The following is a 22,394-nucleotide window of genomic DNA, read 5'->3' on the forward strand; positions in this document are numbered from 1 at the left end:
GTGTGTGTGTGTGTGTGTGTGCGCACAAAGGGAAAGACAAAGAGGACAAATGTTTCAGCTCCATATCCATGATTCATGTGAGTGACTTGTTCTTGTGCGTCTGCATTACATATTCATTTCATGGCCCATATATTAACATACTGCAGTTGTCTGTGTGCACGTGCACATGCTCCTTTGTGTTTGCCCCCGTGCACATGTGCATCTCACATAGTATACAGAGTGGTGGGGCGTGTGAGCTGATCTCTGGCAGATAAATATTTCTTAAATCCATCGATGTCTAATATGGATATCCGTGTTCTGTGATGTAATTTTTTGAGATAATTTATTGATCCCGTGGGGAAATTACGCTCTGCATTTAACCCATCCTAGCCGTGTAGCTAGGAGCAGTGGGCAGCCGCCGTGCAGCACCCGGGGACCAACTCCAGTACTTCTTGCCATTGCCTTGCTGAGGGGCACAGGAGTATTACCCCTAAAATGCATGTTTCTTTTTGATGGTGGGGGAAACCGGAGCACCCGGAGAAAACCCACCGCAGACATGGGGAGAACATGCAAACTCCACACTGAGGACAACCTGGGATGACCCCCAAGGTTGGACAACTCTGGGGTTCGAACCCAGGACCTTCTTTCTGTGAGGCAACAGCGTTAACCTCCGTGCCGCCAGTGAGGAGTAATGAGGAGAACCCTACTTTTGCCCTGAATGACAAGCCACTGTCCACATTACACACACAACACACACACACACACACACACACACACACACAAAATAAACGCTAATGTTGGTTTAAGTGTCAGAGCCTTCCATTCACAACTCAGTACTACCTTACAAGCCTCAAACCAAACCCCATACCTTCTAGCAAAGTTGTGTTTTCAAGCAGTTTGATTTGGTGGATTGCTAACACACATCACATGAAGCGTAACAAAAGTTTGTGAAAAAGTAGTGCACACAAACATGCACTATTTTATCCTGCATCCTTGTACATCAGTGCATTTTTACATTTGAAATGCGCTATAGTTTGACTGACCGATACTGCCCTCCCATATTAAGGCCTAGAAGCTCACAAGAAGGTGAAGATGTTGCGGGTGAAGGGGTGGTGGTGGGTGGTCAGAGATCGGGGTTGGGGGGGCTACTACTATTGGTGCTCGAACTGAAGGGCACCCTCGGAGGGGTGAGGAAAGGCTGGTGCTCTATTAGACATGGGGATGGTGGTGCTGGGGTCACATCCGGTCTGGGTGCCCAGAATTGCGAGCAGTAACCCTGGCTATGTACAACTCACATAGGAAGTTACATACAGAAAGGGGAGGGCAATCATACCCCCTCCCCAGTGCGTGCGCACACACACACACACACACACACACACACACACACACACACACATGCATATCGAGTCAGTTGAGTCAAGGTTGGTGGCTGTGGGGAATACAAATGACTTCCTTGTGATGCAACAGGGCTGACAAATGAGCCAGTAAACTAGATTATCTGGTGTGCCCCTACTTTATTCTATAGCTCCCGCCAAAATCAATGCGTTGCAGGGAAAGTGGCAGACATTGTACCACCTCTGATGGTGTCCGTCAGGGATTCGCATAGTTTTCAAGGCTTTGTTGAAGGCGCAGAAGCTGAGAATTATATTCTCAATTTCTCAACTTCCTAAGGTCTGCACGAGATGAGCGTGTGGCTGTCAGCTGTCCTTCCCTGATTTCTCTTCCGCTGGAGAAATCCAGCGCTCACACCTTCATGATAATGCTGAAGAATATTTCAAACAAGATTTTGAGTTCAGCAGTTAAATGTCTTAGTGGGAGAAAATTAAACAATATAACAATTATTCAATCATTTTGGAATTAAGTCGGATTTAGCCTTCCGGCCCATGTGACCAGTTCAAATTCAAGGTCACACGTCTTGTCTGTTGGTAATTTGGAAGCAGCTGGACCCCATTATGGATGGCTAGCTATACCAACTTCCACGAAACAAAAGTCATCAGAGTAGATTGTTTGACCGTTGACCTAACAGCATCATGTTTCTCAGTATTCTCTACCTCCTGACAGGATGAGGATTATTTGTGGGAGGGTGTTAAGAGGCTTCAGGTGGCAGTTGTCTGATTTCATTGCCAATTTTCTCCCCCTCTCAATCCCTTCCAATGTGATGTTCGACCCTTACTTTACTTTACCATGGCTGGTTTTAAATTGCCTCTTCCCCGTCATCCATTGTCAAACAAATGCATGGCAAAACATCTACAGTAGAACATGCATATATGGGCAGTACTGTTGTGTAGACAGTAATGTACTCTCGAGTTACCAGAATATATACGTCTCCTTCCCTCATTGTGAACTTCCGCTTCCGGTGTGGGAAGATGGCGGCATGGATTCACGTTTGCGGCAGCCTCACCCAGTACCGTCCATGCAGTGCTTTTGTCCATGTCTATGTCTAAGATTGTGTCTTCGTTTGATGGGTGGAGGAGCTGGCGCTGGATCGGCTGGGAGAGCTTGGTGTGCCGCGTCCTGTGGGCCCAGGAACCACGGGCCCTGCATGGAGCTGCGCCTGTAGAGGTAACACCGAGGGTGGTCTGACGGGACGCAGAAGCGGGGCAGGCTAAGCTAACCGCTAGCCAGTGCAGACCGGCAGTGCTAATAACACCAAGATAATACGGAGGGCGGTCTGACAGAATGCGGAAGCAGGGCAGGCTAAGCTAACTGCTAGCCAATGCAGACCGGCAGTGGCAATAACACTGAGATAACACCAAGGGTGTTCTGGTGGCAGCCTCGTCTAGTATTGACTGTTTTTAGTGTTGTCATGTGGAGTGTGGGGAGGTGTGTCGAAGGTGTCTGGCTGGGAGAGGTGGCATTGGATCGGCTGAGGGAGCTTTGTCTGCCGCGTCCAGTGGGCCCAAGGACCACAGCCCTGCCTGAAGCTGCATCCGAAGAGGAAACACCGAGTGCGGTCTGACAGGATGCGGAAGCAGGGCAGGCTAAGCTAACTGCTAGCCCAAGCAGACTGGCAGTCATGACAGTCATCCTGGCTGATGTTCATTCTATTGGACAGTGATTTTTTATTTTTTTATTTGGATATATATGTTCTTGTAGTTCTTGTATTTTTTGGATATGTGTCTTTGTGTTGCACTGCTGTGGACTGGGGGAAATGATATTTCGTTTCATTTCATGTACTTGCGTACATGAGATGAAACGACTAATAAAATGTTCCTGATTCCTGATTCTGTATGGCCCTATGAATACAGTCACCATCAACATGTATGGTGACTGTATGATGGAGAAGCAAAGACTAATTTTCTTGCCTCGGACTTTGATTCATAGGTGACTTGTCTAGGACCTCGGTGTTGATTCAATCAAAGTTATTGCCCGAGATTGCAAAAAAGTTATCTATGTAAAAATAAGTGGAAGGGGCAATGGTAGCAGTTCCAAAACATGAATTAATAAGGATGCCAGTCAATGGTGTATTTGATAGCGTTTTAAAACAAACGTCACCCCATGACCAGCAGTGGGTAGTGTGACTTTTAGATTAAGTATGTAATATGTCATAGGTGACACACTGAACATTGAGCGGATGGGTTCGAAGTGCGTAGTGAAACAATATTATTATTATTATTGAGGATAAACAGAATGACACTGAATTTGGCTTTAAGTATGAGACTAAGAGCAAATCCAGCTCTCAGAATCAAAATTAATCCTTGCTTTGCATTGCCACGTACCGTATCGGGATACGTGGATGAGCTAACGCCACACTGGGAGTGGCGTTAGTTCGCAGCGTCTAGAAAACAACTTCCCCAAGAATAATCCTGTATTAGGCTCTCGGGAACCAGATCGTCATGGTGCAATTAATTGATGTATAGACTTGGTTTTATGATTTCCCTCTTGAGCCCCTAGTAATGACCCTGAGGCTGTCATATTGCAGTCGTCCCCATAGCGCTCGTGGCAATAACCGCCACGGATCGCTCATCCATCACCCGGCCCTGCTAAGGGAAGCAGGCAGAGTTCCCAGAAGGCAGTTCACCGTCAGAAACGATGGACGCCTGCGTGACTGGCGGCAAGTGTTGAGTGTCATGATTCATCTTGCCCTCGTGGGATAAAAAAAAGAAGAAGAAAAGACGGGTTGGGGGGGGGGACAATCTGTCACGAACATCAGGGTCAAGTGAGAGAAAATGCTGGTTGCCTTGTAAATCAGACGTCACCTACAGAAACGTACGGGCTGTAATTGATGTGGCAGAGGAGCGGGATGGGGCCGGAAGATATGGCAAAAAGCGGTTTCGCTGCAAACGGCTTTGGCGGGAGATATCAGCCGGTGGTGAACTGTCAAATCAAATAGCTTGGATGCTGTAGCGAGCACTGATAAGACTTGCGTAAATAGAAAAAAGTAATGGGGTGTGACTGATGGGACAGAGAATTAGAGAGTAGAGCCTGACCTAAATAGGATTTTTAAGACCGATAACGATTTAGATATTTGGGGATTTAAAAATCTGATAATGATATATTGGCCGATATTCTTATTCAAAAATACATAACATGAGCAAATACGTTCCCTACCATGTGTTATGTGTGGTTATTTAAGCGTCCTCATCAACATAACGTGGCATAATGCAGTAATCTGAATCCGACAGCTACACCATGGCGTGGAAATTGTAAAAGCTGCTCTTTAGGGGCACTTATGTTTGATATATGTACCTATTTATACTCATGTAGTTGAGGAGGGTAATGCCTGGGGGCTACTGCCAAGGGAAACTGATCGTATAGCTGATCTACTCAATGTGTGCGAGTCAAGTTAATTTACGCAACCCAAGAAAAGGAGGGGGGGGAATGCACTACTGTTAAAACTATTATTCAAGATTATTATTATTAAGATGTTATTAGTAAGATTCAAGATTATTAAGGATCCTTGTAATACATTATCTTCTTTATATTATCTCAGGCTATTTCTTTATGCCAATACCAAATTAATGGTGAACTGCTGTTCAGGAGGGCCCTTAAACTGGCCTGTCTGTCTGTCTGTCTGTCATTAAGGTCCTTTATTGTCGTTATAAACTGCTATGGTAAACTGCTGTTAAAAACTGCTATGCTTTTCATTTTTCCCTGTCATCTTTAATTTTTTACGAATATGGCACCTGACACTGCTGCAGAGACAGTTTATAAGTGAGAGGGGTTTACCTCATGTGTGCACTATCTTTATGGTTCTTCGTTGTACCTTATCATCTTTCTTTCTTTCATTATATCCCCCACTTTTTTCCCCCATTGTATTTGGCCAGTTACCCCACTCTTCCGAGCCGTCCCGATCTCTGCTCCACCCTCTCTGCCGATCCGAGGAGGGCTGCAGACTACCACGTGCCTCCTCCGATACATGTGGAGTCGCCAGCCGTGTCTTTCCACCTGACAGTGAGGAGTTTCGCCAGGAGGACGCAGCACGTGGGAGGATCACCCCCCCCCCCCGGTCCCCCTCCTCCCCGAACAGGTGCCCCGACCCACCAGAGGAGGCGCTAGTGCAGCAAGCTGGACACATACCCACATCCGGCTTCCCACCCGCAGACACAAATTGTGTCTGTAGGAATGCCCGACCAAGCCGGAGGTAACACGGGAATTTGAACCAGCGATCCCTGTGTTGGTAGGCAACGGAATAGACCGCTATGCTACCCGGACGCCATACCTCAACTTCTTTATAGTATGCAACCTTGTATTGTGGATTTATGGTGGCGTTTGTTCATTGCATCGGTAATGGAGGTTAACCAGGAACAGGGTAGGGTTGACCTCGGTTAGGAAGGACTTTATCCGGGAGATACACAAGCTTATGGTCCCATTGGGACTAGGGTTTTGTTTTAGTGTGAGTGTGTGTGCATGTGTATGTATGTCCAACCCCCCCCCCCCCGTTTTTTCTGTTTCTTCTCACTTCCCTTTACCCTTCCCTCCCCCTTTCTTTACTGCTCAGGTAATGACGCAATTTAACGGCCCATGTCAGCGCGTGATAGAAATATCCGTTTCATTTCCTGGAACGTTCAAGGGACGAACAGTGCCACTAAAGCCAACAAGGTAATTACACACTTAGAACATCTTGCCAGGGACCTCTGCTTTTTACAAGAGACACACCTCCGCACATCAGATATTTCTTGCATCAAAAGGCCATGGATGGGTCACATGTTTCATCCGAGGTTTTCCGAGAGGGCAATAGGGGCAGCTATCGTCATACACAGGGATCTTGCCTTTGAACCCACTACCATTATATCTGACCCAAACAGCCGATATGTTAGTGTTAGGCAGATTACCGAACACTACTGTGGTTCTGGCCTCAATATGTGCGCCAACTTGGGATGACGATAAATTCATATCCAAATTCTTTTCCTCCGTACCTAACCTACACTAATCACCAAATTATTATCAGAGGTGGCTTCAATCAGGTTCAGAACACAGAACTCGCTGTTCATCCACTAAACCAGCGTTTCCCAACCCAGTCCTCAAGGAACACGTATCTTGCAGATTTTCATTGTAACCCTGCATAGGTAGCCCCGCTTGTACTTACTCAACCAATCATCTCACAGCACTTAATTATGCAAGGTGTGCAACATCTGACATAATTAAGAGCTGATTGGTTGAATAACTACAGGGTTGCAAAGAAAATCTGCAGGTAGGGGGTCCTTGAGGACTGGGTTGGGAAACACTGCACTTAACAATCCACCATATCTAATTTGGCCAGTATCTTAACATTTCACACAGACCAGCTGGGCTTGATGAACCCTAGGATAACTAAATTCCCTTCCTGTAAATTGTTCTCTTTCTTTTCACATGTCCACCACTCTTATTCACTGATAGATTTCTTCTTACTTGATAATGATAATACTTGATAATAATAACTTGGCGGCACAGTGGCCCAGTGGTTAGTGCTGTCGCCTCACAACAAGAAGGTCCTGGGTTCGAAACCCAGGGTTGTCCAACCCTGGGGGGGGGGAGTCATCCCAGGTCATACTCTGTGGGTGCTCCGGATTTCCCCAACATAAAAAAAAACATGCATGTTAAGATTTATACTCCTGTCTGTGCCCCTGACCAAGGCAATGGGAGAAGAACTGGAGTAGGTCCCCAGGCACAGCATGAAGGCGGCAGCCCACTGCTCCTAGCTACACAGATCACAGCTAGGATGGGTTAATTTGCAGTAACGGAATTTCCCCAAGGGGATTAATAAAGAAAACTTAAAAAAAACGTACAGCATAATACTCTTTTCAGGTGACTTCCAAAGCATAGTCATCTGCGATCATACCCCCACATCCGTAGAGACCAGCTTTCCCCATGGTAGGCCATTCTCTACATTTTGGAGATTTAACTCCCACTTATCTGAATTTAAATTTAAAGATTTTCTTATTGCACAAATTCAGATTTTCTTTGAAATAAATGACACACCAGATATTGCAATTACAATTACAGTTTCATTCAGCAGATGCTTTTATCCAAAGTGCTGTACATCTGAGAGTTAATACAACACAAGCAAGGATCTAGTCAGAAGGCAACAACGCAAGTGCCAAAAAACTAGATTCAAGTCCGATAGGACATAGGTGTCAACAGGCAGTGCATGCACAAAGGCAGTGCATAGAAGCGATTTTTTTTAAATTTAATATTAATACCATCAGGTGTGGAGGTGTTCAAGAAAGGGCTGGGTCTTTAGCTTCTTAAAGATACAGAGGGACTCAGCCGATCGAATGGAGTTTGGTAACTCGTTCCACCACTAAGGAACTACAGAATAATAATGATAAAAAAATTACATTGACATAGCGCTTTTCTACACACCCAAAGTGCTTCATATTGATGGGGCTAACTCACTTCAACCACCACCAATGTGTAGCACCCACCTGGGTGATGCACGGCAGCCATTTTGCGCCAGAACGATCACCACACATCAGCTTGAGGTGGAGAGGGAGGAATCATTGAGCCAATTACATGGGGGAAGATTAGGTGGCCAGATGGAGAGAGCCAGCTTGGGAATTTTGTCAGGACACCGGGGAACCCCCTACTCTTTGCGATAAATGCCATGGGATCTTTAATGACCACAGTGAGCCAGGACCTCGGTTTAAAGTCTCATCCAAAGGACGGGATCCCCTACAGCACAGTGTCCTCATCACTGCACTGGGGCAGTCGATTTGATATTTGTTGTTTTTTATTATTAGGACCAGAGGGAAGACTGCCCCCACCAACACCACTTCCGGCTTCTCAGTTTTTTTTTCAGAAGAGAAGAGTAGAAGAGTATGGCTAGTGACTGGAACTTTCTTGGAACACTAATATGACATGGGGCGAACAACTCCAGTGGGCCCAGATGGCAATGTCCTCTTCGTGTCTCTCACTTTGGTCGGTGGTCCGTTCCCAGTTACCTCTCTCAATTAAAAAAGTTGCTCGGAACAAAATTGTAACCAACACTTTAAAAATTCGGGATCAGTTTAGGAGACAGTTTGGCCTACATGCACCGTCAAGTCTAGCGCCAGTCTTTCGCAACCACTTATTCCTACCATCCTGCTCGGGTCCAGTTTTTCAGACCTGGTCAAACAAAGGTCTGCTGACTCTTAATGACCTTAATGTTAAAGGTGTTTTTTTTTCCTCATTTGCAGATTTATCAGCAACATTTAACCTTCCAAATACTCACTTGTTCCAGATTAGGCACTTTGTGCAAAGTCAATTCCCCCGAAACAGTAGACCCTGACCCTGAACCCCTCACTGCCCTTTTCCTAAGTCCTTCTATGCTCAACGCACCCAAAGCCACACAACAAGTTATTGCATTCATTACTCTGCTTGCTAGGAGGCTTATTCTCCTTAAATGGACACATCCCTCACCACCTACTCATAATAGATGGATTCACAAGATACTGCAGTGTGTAAGGCTGGAGAGGAATAGTTTTCCCTAAGCGGTTCCCTAAAGACCTTCCATAAACCTTTTTTTTTGTTAGAACATATTGACACCCTGTCTATCCACGAAGAAGAAATCAACAAATAACTGAGCTGAACCCCCCCTCCCACCCCGTTTGAGCTTAGTCTATCTGAATTTTTTTCTTTTTTGATCCCCCCTTTTCTCCCCAATTGTATCTGGCCAATTACCCCACTCTTCCGAGCCGTCCCGGTCGCTGCTCCACCCCCTCTGCCAATCCGGGGAGGGCTGCAGACTACCACATGCCTCCTCCGATGCATGTGGAGTCGCCAGCCGCTTCTTTTCACCTGACAGTGAGGAGTTTCACCAGGGGGATGTAGCATATGGGAGGATCACGCTATTCCCCCCAGTTCCCCCTCCCCCCTGAACAGGCACCCCGACCGATCAGAGGAGGCGCTAGTGCAGCGACCAGGACACATACCCACATCCGGCTTCCCACCCGCAGACACGGCCAATTGTGTCTGTAGGGACACCCGATCAAGCCGGAGGTAACACGGGGATTCGAACCGAAGATCCCTGTGTTGGTAGGCAATGGAATAGACCACTACGCTACCTGGACGCCCCATTCTATCTGAATTTTTATCTATCTGTCTATCCATCCCCTGCCCTGGTGTACATATGTATGAAAGAGACCCCTGGGTAGGCGGGTGGGAGTGGGCTGGAGTGGGGTTTGCAATAGATAACCACAGATCACTTTTAACACTACTGTCAATTGTGTATGTTATTGATTTCTGTGCAAAACCAATAAAGAGATTAGGGGGGGGGGGCACTGGTTAGATGACATGGCTTTCTTTCTGTCCTGGGGTTGGAATCTCTTTTTGTATTTCAATATTTTCTAACCACACCAACAGTCAGTCAAGCGCATTCTTGTTTTTCCACAATGCACGATGCCTTTCACAAAAGAATTGTTATTCACTTTTCCATTCCCAAATTTTTCTTTCCATTCAGGAGATTCAAACTAGTGACCTCTTAGTCAAAAGGCCAAGATTCTCTAGGAAATAACCCCCACGTTTCTTGCATAAACACTTAAGCACATAACACACTCACACATAAGGCACAAATGCTCTCTCTTTCTCTCTCACTCTCTCTTTCTCACTCTCTCTCTCTCTCTCTCTCTCTCTCTCTCTCTCTCTCTCTCTCTCTCTCTCTCTCTCTCTCTCTCTCTCTCTCTCTCTCTCTCTCTCTCTCTCTCTCTCTCTCACTCTCTCTCACACACACACACACATTTGTTTTTCCATATGTACTTGTTAGGGTCCTTATTGGCTACATTCTTTCCGTAGCCCCCTAACCTTAGGCATCTGAACTACACACCTAACCTTAACCCTTACCCTAACCTTAACCTGATCCATTTAACCTTAACCCTAACCCTAACCTTAACCTAATCCATTTAACCTTAACCCTTACCCTAATCCATTTAACCTTAACCCTTACCATAATCTTAACCTGATCCATTTAACCTTAACCCATACCCTAACCTTAACCTAATCCATTTAACCTTAACCCTTACCCTAACCTTAACCTAATCCATTTAACCTTAACCCTTACCCTAACCTTAACCTAATCCATTTAACCTTAACCCTTACCCTAACCTTAACCTAATCCATTTAACCTTAACCCTTACCCTAACCTTAACCTGATCCATTTAACCCTAACCCTTACCCTAACCTTAACCTAATCCATTTAACCTTAACCCTTACCCTAACCTAATCCATTTAACCTTAACCCTTACCCTAACCTTAACCTGATCCATTTAACCCTAACCCTTACCCTAACCTTAACCTAATCCATTTAAGCCTTACGCTAACCTTAACCTGATCCATTTAACCTTAACCCTACCCTAACCTTAACCTAATCCATTTAACCTTAACCCTAGATCCTAACTAGGGCTGGGCGACATTGATCAAATTAAATATCACAGTGTTTTTACTGGATACCTCTATCGATAATGTGATGGCGTTTTGGGATGACTATTGGCGCTTTCATGAGTTGTTTACACAAAAGCAGATTCTGTGAAATGATCGTTAGTGATGTGGCTATGACGACCAAGCAGGTCAGAAATTATAGCACTTAAAGGTGGAACGAGTAGGAATTGTCGGTTGCGGTTTGTAAACGGCAGTGTTCAAAGTTGGCCCCTCCCCCCTGGCGCAACGACACCAGAAGGACACACCCCCTGACTGCAGCTGCCAGAACACATCCTCGTGTACAGGGCGACCCCGCGTCGCTCTTCATCCCCATCCTCTTCTTCAATGCTCGCCAGCGGGTGAAAGCCAACCCCAGATCCACTCTAGTTTTGGAATGAGCTTTGTCCGCGTGGCATTTCTCCCCTCGCTATATTTACGTCTTTTTGGAGCCGTGTCCGCCATTGTTGTAGCTTCCTGTTGGATATGTGCTTAGTATCTGGATCTGGCACCTGGTCGCAATGACCCGCTGGCCAAAGGGTAACGCCCAGAAACGTCCCGTACACAACAAAATAAGGACCACAATACAGGCACAGAACAGGGTCTCTGCAGATACAGACACCGCCACACACTTCTAGTGGGTCATAATAGATGACTGAGAGGAGTTATTGTTGTATATACATCTATACATGGATTTTTAGCAAAATCCTACTCAGTCTACCTTTAACTTCTATGCAGAGTTTAATACCAGGAAATGATTACATTTTAGCTGTATCACAATATTACCATAAGCAAAATCCTAGATGATATCTATTCTCATGCCACAAAGGCGATATTCATATATTGCCCAGCTCTAGTCCGAACCCTAGAAGAGCCCCATGAGTAAGCGGGGACCGACCAAAATATCCTCACTTTTAAAAACTCAAATCTGTTTTAAACTAGTTTGAAACTCAAACTGGTCCTTATGAGTATAGCTGGACAAGAACACACACACACACACACACACACGCACGTACACGCACCGGGATGGATACCCTAGATGAGTTCATGCAAGGTAGCTATTTGAAACAGTTTGTCGGTGGCACTGATTTATGTTCTGGCTGAGAGTAAAATATGGCCGGAGTGGAAAAGATTCGATTATAACTGGGCACAGTGGAGCGCCGTTCTGCCCCAGTGGAATGTACAGTAGCAATGCTCTGTGTTCCCCAAGTAATGTGCAGTTTGGGTAGGTCAATATTCTGTACTCATTTAAGACTGGGGTGGGGGGGCGGCAGAGAGGTGGAGAGAAGAAAGAGAGAGACAGAAAAGAGAGCGAAAAAGCCATTGACTTTTTTCGCTGATGTCAGAGCATCTATATTTTATGAGCCCTGCTCAAGTTTTCTCTCTCTGTCTCTCTCTCGCTGTCTGTCTCTCTCTCTGTCTCGCTCTCTCTCTCTCTCTCTCTCTCTCTCTCTCTCTCTCTCTCTCTCTCTCTCTCTCTCTCTGCCTGTTTTTACACATCTAACAGCCATCACAGATCCATAGAGAGACGTGAAGTGACAGGCTGGGCTCAACAGTAATTGGCCTCCATGCAGACGACTCCGCAGACAGACATCGGGGAGAGAGAGAAGGGAAAAGAAAAGGCTGTTACATATTAAACAAATGGCCGGTCCTGATCCTGACTGAGGTCTGTTGACATCGGGTAGCCACCGCTCGTGAGGGCAAGTAGGTGAAACGGGCCAATTTCTGCAGAAGTTTGGTCCCCTCTGCCACAGAGACGCCGAGCAAACCGCTCCCCGTGATCTACACTACACTACACTAACAGTATTGACCGGGTCCCGATTGTTTATGATATGATGGCTGCAAGGTTTATTGTGAGGGTGTAACTGTGTGCACCCTTGTGTTTTTTATTGTTCTGTGTTTGGAGAACTGTGCAGTGTTTAAAGTTGAAATCCAGGATTTGTCTTCATTGATAAATAATTATTTTGTCCATGGAGCCAGGTTGTACAGTATGTCGTGAAAGAAAATTTACTGCAAACAAATGTGGGCCCAAGGGTGGCACAGACCTAGCAGGAAGGGGGGGGGGGCGGCGCCATACGGACACTGCACAATAGATCTTTCAGAACAGGTGTGCATGAAAAGTCCCATCAGAATCCATCTCACATCTCACTCAGCACCAATCTGGGGCTTCCAGAATGACGGAGGTGTGTCTCCATCAGGGACTCTCTGGAGATGGGTGGACATCTGCCGCCTCCGAGGTCCTGTCACACAGAATTACAGACTTAATAAGCCCTCTGTCTCTCTCCTTCCACCCCACCCCCTCTCCCTGGCTCTTCGTTCTCCCTGTTGGAATCTTTCTTCCTTTGCTTGCCTCCCACACATCTCATCCTATCTCCTTCTCCCTTTCCTCTGTGACTTTTCTTTGAACTCTCTCCCTTTTCTGCCTCATTCTCCTCTTTTGTTCTTTCTCCTAATGCCCGTCCTTCCTTTCCTCCCCTGCCTCTAGGTCGCAAGGAGCCGTTCGAGCCTCTTGTCCCTGAGTCTTACTTAAACTTCAGTGATGTCAGCCGGCCCGCTGCAGAGCTGTGCCAGAGCCCTGGGGATCCGGTGACCTCGGGAGCGCACGGTGAGGAAATGCAACATATACTGTACTCTCAATGAGGAGACTATTTCTGAGAGAGAGAGAACGAGAATAGGGGTGAAAGAGATGTAGACAGGTAGAGGAGGAGGGATTTCGGGAGGGAGAGTATGGACCCAAGCAGGTGAAAGAAAGGGAAACTTCAGTATGAATCAGAGTTCAACTGCATATATTAGTGTCGATATTGTCTATCCAGTGCAGTGTGGCGCTCGTCAAAGTATATGAATGCAACGGTCGATACCATCTGGCGTACAGATTTTCTGCTCTTTGTGGTTTTATTTTGCAGTTTGTACAAAGATGCTGATGGTCTCGATGCGTGCTCAATAATCTAGGTAAGAAAATCAAAGAAGGGTGAATCAGTTCATCCGGACACATCGTTTACTGACAGACACGTTTCATCTAAGTGACCTCTTCAGTCTCAACTGACTGCAGGTGTCCCCACCCTTAAAAACAATACAGTGGCATAACGACCGAAACCAACGATCGGTTTCACAAATTGCCGTGAGCTTTAACTAGCGTTACCATGGCCATGTGTGCTATCCACAGAGGATTTGGGAATGTTTGCAAATCGCAGCGTTGGAAGATGGCGACAGGTGTCGGTTTTGGTCATTATGCATCTGTCGCCACAATGCTGTGGTTGCGAACATTCCCAAACCCCCTGTGAATAGCACACATGGCCATGGTAACTCTAGTTAATGGTCACGTCCATATCTGCATATGAAAGTGGTCGTTGGTTTCGGTCGTTATGCCACTGTATTGATTATCGGTGGGGACGCCTGCAGTCAGATGAGACTGAAGACGTCACTTAGATGAAACGTCAGTAAATGTTGTGTCCGGATGAACTGATTCAACCTTCTTTGAAAGATGCTGATTATTTTTTGCATTTATGTGTCTTGTCCTTTGGTACTGCTGTGCTAAGGAGTAAAGTGATCTATATATAATGATATATATATATTACAATATAAAACACACCTTGACTTCAGAAACATTTTTCACTGTTTAGCGATAGGTAAGTTACACATTGGGAACATTTTGATGTAAAGTACGCAGTTCAATTGACACATGTGGACAATTTTTTTATTTTTTTATTATGGTCATTTAGTGCCTTGTCTTACCCCTGCTGAGAGCAACAATTTTAACGTTTTTATTTCTTCAAAAGGCTAAAAGCCCTAAAAACTATCATTCTTACAACTTATCATTACTGCCCGTCTGTGTTTAAATCAATGAACTCTTGATTCATTTAAAAAGGAAACTCCATGATTACTAATCACTCTTTTTCCTGCCAACCACATTCTTTTTACTTATCTTTTTGGCCAATTACCCCACTCTTCCGAGCAGTCCCGGTCGCTGCTCCACCCCCTCTGCCAATCCGGGAAGGGCTGCAGACTACCACATGCCTCCTCCCATACATGTGGAGTCGCCAGCCGCTTCTTTTCACCTGACATTTAGGAGTTTCACCAGGGAGACGTAGCACGTGGAAGGATCACACTATTCCCCCCGCCCCCCGCCCCCGAACAGGTGCCCCGACCGACCAGAGGAGGCACTAGTGCAGCGACCAGGACACATACCCACATTCGGCATCCCACCCACAGTCACGGCCAATTGTGTCTGTAGGGATGCCTGGCCAAGCCGGAGGTGACACGGGGATTCGAACCAGCGAGCCCCGTGTTTGTAGGCAATGGAATAGACCGCTACGCTACCCGGATGCCCGCCAACCAAATTCTTGTCCGGGCCAAGACTAATTTCTTTATCGCCAATGAAATGCAAATGTGAAACATCTCATATAATTTGTTTCTGGCCTCAGTGAATTCAAATTGTGTCTTTTCTGTGCTCGGGGATTCTAAATGGGTTTGATAGCCTTGTAGTCGATCCTCATAGTTGCTAAGTGCTCTGACAGAGTGTATTATTAGATCTGCCCCACTGGCTGTGACATCACCTGAGGCTCGATACAATCCAGGGAGATCTTGCTAACCGGACCAGCGAGTGAACGTGTATACAATGCAGCGATCACAGGAAAATCACTCAGAATTGGCTGACAGGTGAGTGCAAGGCCATGTTATGTGCACACACTCACTCACACACACACACACACACACACACACACACACACACAGATACACACATAATTGCCACACACCCGTTTTCTTCAATGACCACAATGAGCTGCCGGCATCCCCTGTATCCTCGTTGCTGAGGAGAAGCCCATCACAATTCTACTAATCCCTTCCCCAATCAACCTCCTCCAAGTGTCAAGCCCTGATAAGCCTTTTGACCAGCCAGCCACCACTACAGACACACACACACACACACACTCTTAATCTCTATTAGATAGATACACAGACACATACACACAAAGGTGTGCATAAACGTGTACAAAACGCCACCGAACACACACGAGAACACAAACAAGCACACACTGACACACTGCGTATTGGCACACACAAAGCATATGAACAGGCATACAAATACTCACATTACCTTCCCTTCCTACACACAGATAAGCACTCAGATTCTCTTTTACATGAACACATAGACACACACACACACCCGTAACCTTCTGGCCCGGTACTCCCACTCACCCATGGCAAAGAAGGGGATCCCCAGGAGCGTGGAGTTGAACTTCCCATCCGATATGAAGAAGATCCCTGCAGCAGTCACGTTGGCGATGCAGATGGTGAGCACACCCAGCAGGCCGAGGAACGGCTTCCCCCTCAGGCAGTCCCGCATGGAGCTGGAGATGGTGGCGGCCAGGAGCACCAGCACCAGGCTGACTAGCACCTCACCCTTGGCCAGCACGCCCGTCTGGTGGAAGTCCTGCCAGAGGCTGAAGGAGGTGAGCGACTGGATGTGGAGCTGGTCCGGTGCATGGGGGGGCCTCAGCCGTAGACAGCCGGTTGACCAGGGCACAGAACTCATTTTCCCAGCGCTCAGCGATGGCGTCCTGCACCACGGGACCATGGTTGCGGAGGTAGTAGGTGATCTGGACGGCGCGGGCGAACTTGACCTGCTGGTCGCGGCTGTTGGGCGAGAAGGACACGCCGCCCAGCTGGTGGCCAATGAAGGACACTCGGCCGTCCTGCGGGGGTAAGGAGAGATCACATAGGTTAACTGTGATATAGCGCAGTGCGACACGCACAGTGGTAGCTCGGAGGGGAAAAAAGAAGAGAGCTTCTCTCTCTCTCTCTCTCTCTCTCTCTCTCTCTCTCTCTCTCTCTCTCTCTCTCTCTCAGACCCTTTATCCTAGCAACATAACCGTTATATAATAGAAAATAAAAAATTTCTAGAAAAGTGCAATAAAAGTAATGAAAATGCTGCAAAATGTGCCCTCCTGTTACAGCGGTCCCCCAGGTTATTCAGAGCAAATTACACCCAAACTTAAAGCATTATTCACATGCAGAGATAAAACTTAGTTTGGTTTTGGTGGCTGCAATTATGGAAACAAAAGCGCTTTTGTTTCAGGTAATTTACGGCTCAGCTGCCATCAGAGGGGTGTTATTCATGAGGCAGGAGCTGGGGCGAAGACCTGTACTACAGGTCTGTACTACACAAGTGTTATTCACGAGGCAGGAGCTGGGGCGAAGACCTGTACTACAGGTCTGTACTACACAAGTGTTATTCACGAGGCAGGAGCTGGGGCGAAGACCTGTACTACAGGTCTGTACTACAGGTGTTGCACACCGTTCAAGGACAGATGACACATATATGGTTAACTTACTCATCTGCAGACTGAGAGTTGGGTCTATGTATTTTCCAGCTGAGGAGGTCTACCCTCTAAAAATACACAAGTTGCTCGACAGTCGTCAGAAATAAATAAATAAATAAGTGCAGTCAGGAAAGATCACAGCACCCATCACCCTGTCATGGGGGGTAGGTTAGAGAGGCACGTGGGGCTATTTTTAACAATGCTGAGGCGCAGCACAGAGGAATAATGAATATATATCTGTACCAGACATGCAGGACCCCAGCAACATCAGCCAGGCTATAGCAGGTCTGATTGGCCGGTGTTGCACGGGTGTGTCCAACGTTGCGGGGGAGACAAAGCGAACTGGGGGGGGGGGATAGCGTGATCCTCCCACGCGCTACGTTCCCCCTGGTGAAACTCCTCACTGTCAGGTGAAAAGAAGCGGCTGGCGACTCCACACGTATCGGAGGAGGCACGTGGTAGTCTGCAGCCCTCCCCGGATCGGCGGGGGGGGGGGGGGCTTGCGCTTGCGTTTGAGAAATGCTGAGCCGCATTGAAGTTGAAGATCCGTCAACTCATCCAGGATGAGGTGCCCTGGAGAACAGCCGAGTGCACGAGAGTTAAAGCCGTAAGCCAACTTCATGCCCGGGTCGTTTTAGGGTGCAAAGCGTGCTCGTGCAGGCGCGCGGGAAGATGTTTTAAGTAGGGGGGGGGTTGCCATCTAAAACCTACAGTGCGGTGGCGAGCCGGCGTGGAAGAATGAGTCGCGAGACAGAGATCTCTTTTTAATCGCAACTCCCGTGCCCCCCATACACCGCGCGACCCCGGGGGTGCGCTTTTATTCCCTCCGGCCAGAACGGACCAGAACTGACAACAACGTAACGACCCGCCCCTGCACCCCCGACCCCATGTCCCAAGTGGCGACATCAGTCCCAGTCAGTAAACGGTCTCCTGCCTAGTCTGAGTCAAACCCCCAAAACAACACAAGAAGAACCACAACATGAACACAACACTAGAACAACCGGGATTTCACTTCTACCTGAAACGACCATGGGCGGTCAATATGACCGCCGTTTTTTAAACTCTATATTCTGTCAAGATAAATACCCAATTGAGATATTAATGCATTGCATATGTCAGTATGTCTATTAAGAAGCTAACTGACACCAAAGTTAATATTTTAACAACTTCTAATACTATTTTTCAAACAATTTATAATGGCCGCTGTCCAACGCCTGTAAATACTGCAACGCCTCGGTGGTAGTCATGGTGCGTCGGTGTCTGTAACCAGACATGTTGGCAATACCCCAAAAATCAAGTGTAGACTATTACTCTCCACTGGAGGGCGCTAGTGTGTTTCTAGGACAGAGCAGTGAACTTCACGAAGGAAATGACGCGACCAACGCACGTCATAAATAGTGACGTGACGTGACGCACACGATGGCTTCAGGACACCCCCGAAGCCGTCGCGCACTAGCCACCTGCCACTACTGGGGGGGGGGGTGCACCCACCAATAGGGGGCGCTGCAGCCCCCTTCCCGTGCCGATGTGCTCGAGCGTGGGGAAGTTAACACTGCTTGTTAAACTTGAACTCACAACTGCACTGTGTTGATTGTGTTGCAAGAACAAAGTCAGCTTTGTTTTGCAGCTCTACTGTAGACGCGACCTATCTTGTTCCGAACAGAATAATCCACACGCCAATCAAACAGTCGCAATAAGCTGTTTCACAGCGGGGGGAGTTGACGTAGTCTTAAATCTCATGTTTCTAGACGAATAAACCCCCCTTTTTTGTTCATTGTTTCCCCAATTTTCAATAAACAATGCAGTCGGGAAGAAAGGTCAGGATGAGTCCATTATCGCGTCTTGCCGCCATTACATCTGCGGGACTTCCTTTCTGGCAAGTCGCACGTGATGTATCACGACGCAGTATTTGTCTCCCGAACACAATGCAACACAATGCAATGCTAGACAGTTTGTCATCTCACGACGGCGAACAAAGTGTGTTTGTGTAGTATAATCGCTCGGTAATTACTCAAGGAGCTCAGAGGGCTGGAGTTCTCATTTAATTTTTGTAATTGTACAAATCTCAAATTAGTCTGCCACACAGACTTTCCGACTTTATCGCTAAAGCATTTCAAATGAATATGTATGATTACAGCATAAAGCGCTGGGGAGCCCGAGCGCTGATTGTGCGGCACGTCACTGCAGGCTCGCGGCACCGGGACGTTCCCGTCACCGCACGAGCCAGTCAGACACACAAGGGGAATGACCATCACTATAATGACAATTAATCTAACAGCAACACGACAACAAGAGAACATGTAGGGGGCGTCCGGGTGGCGTAGCGGTCTGTTCCGTTGCCTACCAACACGGGGATCGCCGGTTCGAATCCCCGCGCTACCTCCGGCTTGGTCGGGCGTCCCTACAGACACAGTTGGCCGTGTCTGCGGGTGGGAAGCCGGATGTGTCCTGGTCGCTGCACTAGCGCCTCCTCTGGTCGGCCGGGGCGCGCCTGTTCAGGGGGGGAGAATAGCGTGATCCTCCCACGCGCTACGTTCCCCCTGGTGAAACTCCTCACTGTCAGGTGAAAAGCAGCGGCTGGCGACTCCACATGTATGGGAGGAGGCGTGTGGTAGTCTGCAGCCCTCCCCGGATCGGCAGAGGGGGCGGAGCAGCGACCGGGACGGCTCGGAAGAGAGGGGCAATTGGCCGGATATAGTTGGGGAGAAAAAGGGAGAGAGAAAAAACGTAGAAAGTAATATAGGTGCACATTAATGTTGGTTTTCTTTGAGTTAATAAAAAAAATAGTGCAACAAATTACCTTTTACAGAACTAAAAAGGGTCCGTGCTCCCGTGTGTGTGTGTGTGTGTGTGTGTGTGTGTGTGTGATGCTGTGCAGCAGAATGTAATGACAGGGTTTCCGCGTCACCTGACCGAAACCTGCGCCTTCACCGCTGTTTAAACAAGAGGTGCGCACAACAGTGCTTTTTAATATCACTTTGTGCTTTTGATTCGGCTTTGACCGTTGCCGGGGGGGGGGGGTTGATAGCAACGTGACGCTAGTGAGAGGGTGTGTGTGTGTGTGTGTGTCAGTGTACCTTTGCATGTGTGTAAGCATGACTGGTGGAGCAATTTATGAGGCATACTGTAGCGTGTGCGCGTGCGTGTGAAGAGGTGAGCAGCAACGCCTCTTGGAAACTTCCCACGAAGAAGAAACCAGCTGACGGTAGAAGCAAGTAAAAAAAGATACAAATCAACGGGGAACCTTCCGGTCTCCGGATTAATCTCAAGAAACACTTCAGTCCCGTGTGCGTTATTCCTGCTGTCAAATAAAACAAATCTTCTGACTTCATTCACACGTCTCTCAAAGCCTGTTAACTGATGGCTAATTAGCCAGTTAACGGATAGACTAATGACATCATCTACAGTCCCTCTTTTGACAAAGATTTGGAGATTCAGCTGATATATAATGCAGGTTATCCAACCCGGACAGAGATAACAGTGCAACCGGTTATTTTCTTGCCCGGTGCGGGATTCGATACGGGGCGTACTGCGCCACAAGGCGACGTCGCTAACCGCTCGGCTAAAGGTTCAGCCCGCTAGCTAGGGGCTAACGGGCCTTATTACTAGTTTACACCAGCAACGCTGAAGTTTCCCAGGACATGTTTCCCGGTTCGTGTGGGGAACTTTCTAGTAGCGGTCAAGTGCGGGAACCCTTCTGTTTTATACGGGGATGGAAATAAAAACCCGCCATCTTTCTACCCTTTACTTCCTCGGACTAATTTAATTTGGTTAGTCATCCATTTTACCTGTTCGCCCATCCATCAACCCATCCATCCGTGCACACCCATCAGCATGTTTCACCGTGAAATTAGTTGACGAGCCATTTTAGCAGTTGGAGGACAGAGGACGTCTGACTGCTATTCCGCGCGAAGGCATGCGTTACGTTTTCATTGGCCCTCCGTTAGACGGTCTCCGCGCGCATTCAGCGAGAGAAGGAGAACTGCGTTGTACCCGGAACATCCGGGCACACGGTGTGCACGTGCATATAATCCTCACCCTGCACCCGCTATGGCCATCCGAACCCCATGCTAACCCGTATCACCGAGTACAGCAACCCGACAAATAGACCTCCTCAAATATTACACACAATCAACCAATCCCTCGCTCTTATTCAGGCTCACGTGCGTCATCACTCGTAGCGCCTTCCCCTGCGTCGTTTGCGTCAAGGGGCCGACCGGCGTGGTTTTGGGGTACCGGCTGCCCCCCACATCCCTCCCTTCTCCACCGTTTTACGATTAATCAAAGGGAACGAGGGTTATCTCGTAAAACACACGACGACCTTAGGCTGACATTGTCATGCAGGACACAAGAGGAACTAGCTAATAACTTCATTCAATCTACTACTACTTTCGGCTGCTCCCGTTAGGGGTCGCCACAGCGGATCATCCGTTTCAATACAGGACTCAATTCCGCGTCCCTCTGAGGACCTGCCCACTCAGCCTGGTCTTGTCAAGGGGTCATCTAATGAATGCAGTGCAGATAGGGGGGGCACACCTCACACCCTCGATATGAGCGACAAATGGCTGTCGGAGCCCTGATCGGTGACACTTGGGGGGGGGGGGAATACACAACATACAGACTGAATAGTCACACAAAAAGAGAAAGAGTAGGGGGGCGTCCGGGTGGCGTGGCGGTCTGTTCCGTTGCCTACCAACACGGGGATCGCCGGTTCGAATCCCCGCGCTACCTCCGGCTTGGTCGGGCGTCCCCACAGACACAATTGGCCGTGTCTGCGGGTGGGAAGCCGGATGTGGGTATGTGTCCTGGTCGCTGCACCAGCGCCTCCTCTGGTCGGTCGGTCGGTCAGGGCACCTGTTCGGGGAGGAGGGGGGTATAGCGTGATCCGTGAAACAGGAGGAGGGGGGGCAGTAAACCATCACTGGAGGTTTATTATTTTCCGGGCCATGTCAGTCAGCAGTCAGTATTGAGCAGTTTCTACTGTTGCGAAGTCAAATGAAGTAATAAAAATGTTTGGGGTGCACTGATTTGAATAAGCCGATGCAAGTGTTGCTTTACTATTGATGCATCAAAGGACTTTAGCTCTTCTTGGCCAACTTACAGTGGCACAGAAATGTCAATAGAGGAATGTCCTTGTGATAGCAGTCTGCCATAACTCTTCTATTACTCCCAGGAGATTCACATGTCAGACTTGATAGATTTTTCTTGTACTCCGCAAAGAAGAAACGTACTGTTTTGCTCTTCCCAAAATATCTCTACTCCCCCGCCTACTGAGCTCGGATATAT

The 22,394-nt window shown here is 47.7% G+C and overlaps 1 protein-coding gene across 1 annotated transcript in view; it reads right to left on the reverse strand.

Annotated features, from left to right (window-relative positions):
- ptchd4 (patched domain containing 4) overlaps nt 1-22,394 on the reverse strand; it is a 49,356-nt gene that overhangs the window by 19,297 nt on the left and 7,665 nt on the right. Inside the window, 2 exon segments of the mRNA XM_056295083.1 lie at nt 15,985-16,264; nt 16,266-16,481. Coding sequence (XP_056151058.1) covers nt 15,985-16,264; nt 16,266-16,481 — 496 coding nt within the window.

This window comes from Lampris incognitus, chromosome 15 (genome assembly GCF_029633865.1).
Source record: "Lampris incognitus isolate fLamInc1 chromosome 15, fLamInc1.hap2, whole genome shotgun sequence".
NCBI lineage: Eukaryota > Metazoa > Chordata > Actinopteri > Lampriformes > Lampridae > Lampris > Lampris incognitus.